The sequence below is a fragment of the Lutjanus erythropterus genome, chromosome 16 (genome assembly GCF_056507025.1).
Source record: "Lutjanus erythropterus isolate fLutEry1 chromosome 16, fLutEry1.hap2, whole genome shotgun sequence".
NCBI classification, from domain to species: Eukaryota; Metazoa; Chordata; class Actinopteri; order Lutjaniformes; family Lutjanidae; genus Lutjanus; species Lutjanus erythropterus.
The window spans coordinates 15,580,001-15,590,105 of record NC_139332.1 but is presented as its reverse complement, the minus strand read 5'-3'; the positions used below and the strand labels follow the sequence as shown (position 1 = coordinate 15,590,105).

Genomic DNA, 10,105 nt, shown 5'->3' with positions numbered 1-10,105 from the left:
ATGGCACCATCTGCTGGACATTTCATTTCATGGCAGAAATACAATTAAAATCAGTATTCCACATTCTTTCATAACTCCATCACTCTGCACAGTGGTGGAATGTAACCATGTAAATTTACTCAAAAGTTGTTTTATTTTACCCCAGTCATACTGATATGAAAAAGTACACCACTAGATATATTTGATGGTCTAACTTTAGTTATTAGTTTCTTTGCAGACTCGGAATATTAATATAAAATAAAAACTGATAAATTATTACCTATTATTATATATTAAGTGGATGTTCAGTTGATGTTGAAGGTAAATGTAGTCTTCTGAAGACATAAATTCCTTCGTGTATGATACTGACTGAGAAAGCTGAGATCTCCTGCAGCAAACTCTGCTGCCCTTCTTTACAAACTGTGATGTCACTGAATGCCAGAGCCAAACCAATATATTGTTGTGCTGATATTATCTGACTGATATTGGTCTATCACAGCTATACTGGTCTATATCCTCTCGGCGTATATATCGGTCAATATGCACCATTTTTTGGACTGAACATAATGCAGATTGTTTTAATTGTTTTGATTTTTTTTTGTTTTATAGGTAGCATTTTTATGTGTTTTATGTATATTTGATTATTTTTGTTAAATTGTTTAAATGTAATTGTTTAATTCCTGTATATAATATATATATATTATTTTGTTTATTCATAACTATTTAAAATACCAGTGAAAGTTGATATAATTTTGGACAAAATTTATTGTTTAAGTACAACATATCCTGCCTCCGTTTACATATCTTTGTCACAAGTGTTTGATAGCAACATTTGAAGCATCATTCCAATATGTTTATCAGAATTAATATATATATATATATATATATATATATATATATTTTTTTTTTTTTTTTTTTTACTAATACTGTTATCGGCATCAGCTGAAAAAATCAAGTATCAGTTGGGCTCTATTGGATGCAGGAAAAACCTCAGGCTGTTTCAGCTTGGATTATTACTCTCCAACACTGGGTAGCATATGAAGCTTGCATGCAATGTATCCTGGTATATGTGGGCACTTATGGCTTATGGATGCAGGAGGAACAAGAGATTATGCAGCTGGAAAACTCAGCTTTCTTGGTTAATATAGCATGCACTGGGGAACTTACTGCTTTCACACTGCATGCACCTGAAAAGAGCAGAATTTTCCCTTTAAAATGACCCTCACCTTGACCTGCTGCAACATTAAAGTTACGAACACATTAAAACATTAAAAATGATAGTCCAGTGATATATATTACTCTGGAATGGGCCATTGTGCACTTTTACTTTTGTTACTTTAAATATATTTTGATGCTAATACTTCTGTACTTTTACCTAAGTGAGGTTTTCAATGCAGGACTTTTAGTTGTAAAGTTTTTGTGGTTATTTTTGGTATTGCCACTATTGCTGATGTATTCACTATGATATACAATATGTCTGACATGAAAGGTGGAATCTGTCAGCCAAATACTTAGTTGACTGAAGCTGACAGGTATATTTAAACTCCAAAACATCCCTGACACATGGCATTTACTCGTAAAAGTACCATGTTCTCTTCTTTTCTTTGTAGCTATAATTACGTGTTTTAGAATAATGTTGTTGTCGGCCCTCCTTTACTGTATTGTGTTTATACAATGTGATGAAGCCAAAGACATTCCAAACAATAAACTGCACAACCCACTAAACACATCAAGTAAATGAAATTAATACAAGATTAACTGAACATGTCATTTTAAAGTGGAAGGAAACAATAAAATCAAACAGTGGAAAGAACAGACCAGGTTATTTTATTGCCACATCCGTTTTCAAGTCAGGGTCAAAGACTGTTGAAAAGAAACAACAGAGTTGAAAACAGTAAAAAAGTAAAAAAGAATATGAGGTAAATGAAAGTACTTAGCATTAGCAGATCAACTTTAAGGACTGTAAATATTACTTTAAAAATGACTATTGTGAATAACAAATCTGTTTGACCTTCCTGTTCTTAAGTCAAAAAAAAAATTAATTTTGAACATGTATTGAATACAAAAATACTCACTTTAAAGTGCAACTTTATAAAAATAAGTCTTTACAACCCGTAGCTTAAAGGCAATGTATGCAGGAAAACAATGTATAGACTCATATAAAAACAATCCCTCTAAATCATCTCTTATGACCCACTAGAAGTGTGCAGTGGCGTCTGTATCTGCAGAGATCTGCCTGTATTTTCTTATTTTCTCATCATTTTGCTAAGTTCAAGACACCAAAACAAAGTGTCAGTATCATGTATATTCTACCTTAAAAAAAATGGAGAAAATAAAGTAACAGTCCAGCATTACTTAACACATTTTTTTTTCCATATTTTGACACTATAGCAGAAACCCACAGAAATAAACAGAAAGCAATGTAAGAAATAGTAAATATATAAGAAAAATAAACCTTAAAAAACAGTAACAAAATGTGCGTTAAGAGTAAAAGTGACATTTAAATGCAAAGTGTATGGTTTCTGTGCAAGCAGCAGTAAAAGTTTTAGCCATTTTGTAGAAAAACCCCAGAGGACAGCTGGCTCTTTAAGAAGTCTCGAGTAGCTGTGTTTTCATGCAGGCTGACTCATATGATAATTAAAAACAGTCTCCTACACACAGAAACAGTGTGGCAGCAATGCTGTAATGTAACACAATATAGTGATGCAAATTTTAAAAACTACTGTAAATTAGCAACTCAAAATTAAAACAAACAGCACACTGAATGAAAAGGAATGTAATGCTTCTGTCCACAGCTGCTCGTGTGTGTTCAGTGTTGTCTGTACATTAGGAGGAAGAGGAGGAGGAGGAGGCGTCCTTTAAATAAGCTATTAAATCGCTTCTTTCCTTTTTCTTTCTGATCCCACTGAAGATCATCTTGGTACCAGGAATGTACTTCTTAGGGTTTTTAAGGTATTCCTCTAGAGTGTCCTCACCCCATATGATACCTAAAACAAACACACACATTTAAAAGACATGTTTAACACATTATGTTATTGGTAGAGTTTATAACAAATATGCATTATCACACATCTGATGACTGCGTTTAGGTTTTATTGCCTCATGTCAGAGCAGAGCTCAGAGTCAGAGCTGTTCTGCCTGTTCAGACCTGCTGCTCTGACTACAAGATGTAGAAAATACATCAACCAAGCTGCTTCTCAGCTCTACAGGAGGAACCGTGACACAAATATCTCACATACCTAAACATTCAGAGGCACATTTAGACTTTATATTAACTGTAGGGAGGAAAGACAGTAGTTGATACCACGCTAAAACAAATACAATTCTCAGTTGAAGTCCACACAAATTAAAGGGAGAGTTCAGATTGTTTGAAGTGGGATTGTATGAGGTATTTATCCAGTCAGTGTATTACCTACTGTAGTACTGGTGTAGGAATCTAAGCAATGAACTTCTGAGGACAGGGTCCAAGATGTTTTAGACACCTAAAAAAGAGGCCTATGTCAAACACAAACTTAACTTCTTTGGCAAAAGCTGTAATTTTACCTCACAGAACACAGTTGCTGGTCTTCTGGTAAAATTACTATGTTTGTCAAAGGATTGTGGTCGCTTTGGAGAGAGCGATGTTTGGCTTGTACAATCCAAACTATCCCAATGATGACTTTTTGTATTTTTGGGGTAATGTGCAGGGAATACAGCTTGTGGCAGACAGGAGGAGAAAGGAAAAGAAAATGGATGGAATAACACTTTCCACCTGATCAGGAGGAATGTGGGGAAGGGAGGAGATGAATCAGGACACACCTGTGAGCTAGAGAGGAGGGAAAATTTAACAAACGCAACATGGAGGACAGACTGAGGAGTGAGAGCAGACAAGCTATATATCCAGTTTCTGGACAAATTTGCTAACGATATAGAAACAGAAAAACAGAATTGTCTGTACTGGAATGTGTTAATCTCTAGAGTGGGATGAATTCATCCTCTTCTCTTGCTTCCACATTCCTTGTTTGGACTTTTCAAAAGTTAAGTGTTAAGTCTCCTATTCTATACTGTGCAGGTTTGATCCATTCTCCTATGTTAAAGGACAGTTCACCCAAAAATCAAAAACACACATTTTTCCAGGGTAGGCTGTCCTTGCAACAGAGGTCAGGGTTCAACAAGAATGTTTTTTTTTCCACTTTCCCAGTTAGGCAAGTGGGTCATAAATCTACTTGCTCAAAGCCAATTTTTACTCGCCCCTGTACAAATTGTTTCATTTTTTAGTGGTTATCCTATAATGGTCTAATCTGGGGCTGTCACATCTATAAAAAGTCTGTATCATGTATAAAAATCCATCCATATCCCGAGGTGATTTCTTTAAATGTCTCATTTTGTCAGTCTAAAATGAGATATTCAGTTTAATAAGATAAGAAAGTGTAGAAAATTGGTAAATCTCCACATTTGAGAGGCCGAAAACAGCATTTTCTGCCATTTTGCATAAAAAATTACTTGTAACGATTGATCAATTATTAGATGATTATATAGATGACTTGGTGCTTTCACAAAATATTAACAATGAGATTTTTAATGATTTATTATCAGTAATATGGATATAAAGACTTAGTGGGTAAAGGCAAATCATATAACCAGCTAGAACAGCCTGTTAAGTTCAGAAAATCACATCACGTTACTGTAATTCAGCCTTTAAAACCAGAAAAGTCCTGGCAGATTGATGCCCCTTTTTTTTTTTAGTGATGAATGAGTCACAAACGTCAGTGTGACTCTAAGGCTCGACCAGGATCTTATGAACACAGTCAGGCTGCAGATGTGCTCCTGTGTTTCTAATTTGCCTGTTGCTTTGGTTGCATCTTGATCAGTTAGTTATTTACATCTAAGGACAGCACTCAGATCAGTCTGTCTGTCAATGGATCCTCTTTGAACTGAGGTGTTGTGTATGAGCTGCATCACACTGATCCATACCTTTATCGATGTTGGCTTGTGTGTAAGAGAAGCCAGATGCCTGTCCTGTCTTCCTCCCGAACAGACCCCACAGGTTGGGTCCAGTCTTGTGGCGTCCCCCCTCGTCCACTGTATGACACTGAGCACATTTCTGCATAAACACCTTCTTCCCCTTCTTGATGTCCCCCATGACCAGGAGCTGACAGGAGAGGAAGAGGTGGCAATTAGTCTGTGCTTTAGTCAGTCATGAGATAATAATCTGGATGAAGAGAGTGGAAAAATACAAGAATTACAAACACAGTGTAGCTGAGGGCACATGGGTGGTAAAGTTACCCTCTGACTTCCGGATTGTTGAAAAGTAAGAAGGCTTATTATGTACAGAAAGAACTTGACAGGTTTAAAAAAAAAAGTGACCTATAAAGTCTGTTTGTGGTGTGAAACTGAAACTAAACTATTTGCTTACAAGTCTGGATGAGAAAGATCGCTGTGGGCATTTAAACAGTTAAAACTATTGAAAACATCGAGACAAACAAACAGAAAACTGCGTGGAAAATTAAACAGCGAAGTAGGAAAACCATCTGCAGTACAAGTGAACACAGACACACAGTACATAGCGATGGAAACATGGCGTTTTTCGTCTGAGTTAGACGGTGAAAACACAATAAACAGTTCAGAGGTAACAAAAAAACTTCAGCGCTTTACCTGACGGGAGTGTGCAGTTCAGGTACCTCCAGGTGAAAGTTTCCTCTCCCTCCTCAGTGTCAGACTTGTTGGGTTTGTGTTGTTGTTTGATCACTTGGGGTTTCCAGCTGTTCCTTGTTGTAAACTTGCTGTTTCAGGAAAACGGCCGGATTTGAACTTGAACGCAAAAGATCTCAAATTTCAGATGGGAGCGGCCGACTCGTTGAATGAGATGTTATTAACTCTGTTGCGCAACTCAATGAAGACGACACAGCTAAATCCAACTGTCTGTCACACCCATTTAGTTTCCACCGGCAGGTATGGTATGTTTACAATGCATGGGAAAGCTTTCTGTCACAATCAAAGCAAGTTTAAATCTGTCATTTTTACTTTTTAAAGGCATTATTTACATTACATCTGCAGGGGTGGATTTAGTCATTTTGGGGCCTGAGGCAAACACAGACCCCCCCCACCCCCCACCCCACATCCCCTGTTCTCCCCTTGTTCAACCCTTGAATAAATAGTAAGTTGTAAAAAGTAAACTTTGGTTTTTGGTGGAGTACCAAAGATGAATAAAAGCAGATCTCAAAAATAATATTCAAGATTCAAAAAGCTTTATTGTCTATCACAAAATCATAGAAAATCACCTTAGGTTAGGGGCTCACAGTATAACATACAAAAATATACCTGTTAAAGACTGCATTAAAACACAAACAATCCTATAAATAACTAAGAGCAGGTGTGCAGAACTCTACAGCTATCCTATCATAAAGGTAAAAAAAACTGTTTTTTTTAAAGTAAATATTAATCTGAGTAGTTTTTGGGAAGAATACTTTGTATTTAAAGAATCAGTTCACCTCCAAATAAAAAATTCATAGTTTACGTCTTACCTGTAGTGCTATTTATCCATCTAGATTGTTTTGGTGTGAATGAGCCTCCTGAGTTGGTGGCCTGGCTACAATTTCAGTCAGATTTTGGTGGTCAAGGTCATGGTGACCACAGCAAACTCACCTTTGGCCATAACTCACAATTTTATACATTAATGTAGTGTGTTTTCATTACAGAAGTGTAGTAGTTGTACTAAATGAGGACATAATGAATTTTAATCTAAACCAGGGTTTGGAACTTTTCATCATAAATGCATCATGACCACATACAGCTGGTGCCCTTTTTACTTTTTTCATTGTTGCCCCTCAGATAGACTGAGTCAGCCCCTGCTCCAGAATCTGTCCCATCTGTACAGTAGGTGTACAGGAACATGGCAGAGAGATGAAGGACTGAATAGGACGTTCCCCCAGCACTGGAACTTTTATTTACCTCTTACAAGGAGAAAGATTGAGGACAATATTTTCTAAGTACATTTTTGGGCTTCCAATTAGTCATCTGAAGCATCGTGAATGTGATTTATATACTGAAGCCTGTGATTTATACCCTCTGGATTGGTTTGGGATCCAGAGACATTCCTCTGTGGAGACAAGGTCTTGGTGTTTGTCTCCCTCTAGTGGTCAATTACAGTACTGAACCAGTCTTGCCAAAGGCTCACCAGTATCCTTGACAGCTTCACTACTACTCACAGTACATCACTTTTCCTCAGTTACAGCTTTTGTGGAGTTAGATCCATTTTTAGGACACACACACGCACACACACACACACACACACACACACACACACACACACACACACACACATGCACACACACACTTATACATATACATCATTAGGGCATGAGTAGATCTAAAATTATATTTTGTATTCCGCAGATTACAACTTTGATGAGAGGATGAGGCAGAACTAAAGAGAAAATAACATGTCGAGAGTGAACGTGGTGAACAGTAACCAGGTAAACTTTCAAGTTTGATATCTTTCATTCACAGTAACGTTAAGTTGATGTTCCTCCTCTGTCTGTCTGATGTTAGCTGAGCTCCAGTCTGTCTGTCTGTGTCCTGCTTACAGACACATCCAGGACTGCTCTGTGACTTTGTGTCTGACAGAATTGAAATGAAATAAAACTATTTTATCACGTTTGATCAACGCCACTGAGCAGCAGTGTTTATAATCTGTAGTTCAAAGAAGATTAACACTTTCCTGCAGCAGCTTCTATGGAGACCTGTCTGTCTCTCTGTCTCTCTGTCTGTCTGTCTGTCTGTCTATCCAGACAATATATGGACATGATGGGACTCCTCCGAGGTGGAAGCATTCAGATCCTTTGCTGAAAGTACTAATATTACAGTGTAAAAATACTTTATTAAAAATAAAAGTCCTGCATTCACAAAACCTTACTGAAGTAAAAGTATGGAGTATGCTGCTGTGGATGTTTAAATTTGGGCTCATTTTAAGGGGATAGTTCACCCAAAAATTAAAGTTCAGTCATTATCTACTCACCCTCATGTCAACTGAAGGTCGGGTTTAGTTTTTTAGCCTACAAAATACTGCTGAAGTTTTGCAGAAAAATAGCATTGCAGAATTGTACAAACATTGTAAGTGAATTGGGAGCAATTTTCAAACATAAAAAACAACTGAAAAACTATCTATCTGTAAAAAAGGCCTCCATACTGCTTGTCTGGCATAATCCTAGTCTCCTAAATTCTGCACATGCTGTTTGCACACCGTCACAACACACACACCCAGTTCAGATGGTGTGCATGTGAACGTGGCTCCAAGTTAAGGATCTACAGTGAAGATTCAGGCTAAAAACATGGTGTAAATATAAATAACATTTTTCAAGTCAATTTGGTGTGTTTGGGCTTCAGGAGACTGGAACTGCACCAGACAAATAGAATGGAGGCATTTTCTGTTTTAATTTTGTTTTGTTTTTGTTTTTTTTACATTTGAAAACTGGTCACCATTCACTTCCATTGTTTGAAAGATTCTGCAACACTGTTTTCCTGTGAAACTCCAGCATTTTTTATGTACTAAAAAAATAAAACCCACCCATCATTTGGCATGAGGGTGAGTAGATAATGACTGAATTTTAATTGTTAGATGAACTATCCATTTAACTACTTTATAGGCCACTGTAGCTAGTTTAATCTACAGCAATGCATCATGGTCTGTAAGATCATCAAATGTCAGTAGCACCACTGTCCTGTGAGAATCAGGTATCTCTAAAAAGTCAGAAAACAGCCTTTTTTCACCTTTGTGGATTAAAAGTACAGTATTTACCTCTGGGATGTAGTGTAGAAGCATAAAATTGGATAAAATGTAATTCAAGTAAAGTATAAAATAAGTACAGTACTTGATTTGAATGTACTTAATTACAGTCCACCACTGATTACAACTCTAAACTAATGCAAGATGGAAATTAATGGACTGACATTCATGATGATTGATTAAATATTGAATTTAAAATCATTTAACTGACTAATTACCAGGTAGCAGACCCAAAACTCAGTATTACATTTTAGTGTTTTCTATTATCTATCTATTTTAATGTCAATATTCACTTATAAGATTCCACACAAAAATATTCTCGTCAATAAATATTGTTTTTTGTACCTTATTCTGTCCTATATAGATCTACTTCTTCTTTGACTGGCAGATGGAGTAAATTGTTTGAAAGGAGGAGGAACTGTACTGGAAGCCGGGGGTGTCAGGTGTTACTGTGTGGAAAATGGTCTAACCCTAACCACCATAGCAAATCTTTCTGACATGATTCAGGCAGAAATCCATATGAGGCATATGTTTTAAAATGAAAAAATAAGAATTCTCATGATGAGAACACAGAAGACTCAAACATGGGGCGAAATAAAACCCAAACCACTCGCTTGAAAACTTTTATTATAATTGTTCAATATGCATTTTCTATTGCAATAATAAAGCTTTATTTAAAGGGATTCATACATTTTAATATTTTCAACTTATCTATTAATATACACATTTTGACTCAGAACGTTTGTCCTTTCAGTAAAAACACTGTATGTTATCTACATACTACAGTATACCTCAGTGTTGGCTTATCTCATCCTCTTTCATAATTTCAAGGTTTTTTTCTTGCATTTCCACCTCTTCTGAGCTGCTCGTAAAGTCTAAATCTTCAGCCCTGTGGGAAGAGAATATATATTTTTTGTTATTCAGAAGTCATAGACATGTAAGGATGTTTAACTGAAATGGAAATAAGCTCAAGCTCTGTCTAGAGGAATGTGTGCTTATCAGAATATGGACTGATGGAAAATGAGGACAATAAATGGACTTTGTCTTACTTTATAGATGAAATAACACTGGTTAAACGAATCTCTTTTTAACTGCAAAACAAAAATTTAGTGCCTCCTTTTTAGAAATACATAAATATATCAATTGTTATGGGCATCAGTTGCCTACCAGTGCAGACCAGCGTTCAATAACTGTGCACTGGCCAGAGTCCTCAGAAGCCTCCAGTGCAGACTGTTCCCTCCAACTCTTTGAGGCGGCTCGGCTGCTTCTTGGGCTCCAGGGCACTCTGCACACACTCGAAACAACTCCCAAGACCTTCCAAACCTCTGCGGCATGTTGGGGGTCGAGTTCGGGGCCCTGTCA

At 36.7% G+C, this 10,105-nt stretch overlaps 2 protein-coding genes across 2 annotated transcripts in view; both read right to left on the bottom strand.

The window, feature by feature from the left end:
- Nucleotides 1-1,787: 1,787 nt before the first annotated feature.
- Nucleotides 1,788-5,852, bottom strand: LOC146312851 (cytochrome c-like). Its single transcript, XM_084739342.1, has 3 exons — nt 5,614-5,852; nt 4,933-5,110; nt 1,788-2,966 (listed from the first exon to the last, which is right to left on the bottom strand). Exons 2-3 carry the CDS (start codon nt 5,099-5,101, stop codon nt 2,806-2,808), a joined length of 330 nt encoding a protein of 109 aa, XP_084595468.1. The 5' UTR covers nt 5,102-5,110; nt 5,614-5,852; the 3' UTR covers nt 1,788-2,805.
- Nucleotides 5,853-9,906: 4,054 nt separating this feature from the next.
- Nucleotides 9,907-10,105, bottom strand: part of npvf (neuropeptide VF precursor) — a 2,129-nt gene continuing 1,930 nt past the window's right edge. Inside the window, exon 2 of the mRNA XM_084738985.1 lies at nt 9,907-10,105. This exon is cut by the window's right edge and continues 176 nt beyond it. Coding sequence (XP_084595111.1) covers nt 9,907-10,105 — 199 coding nt within the window.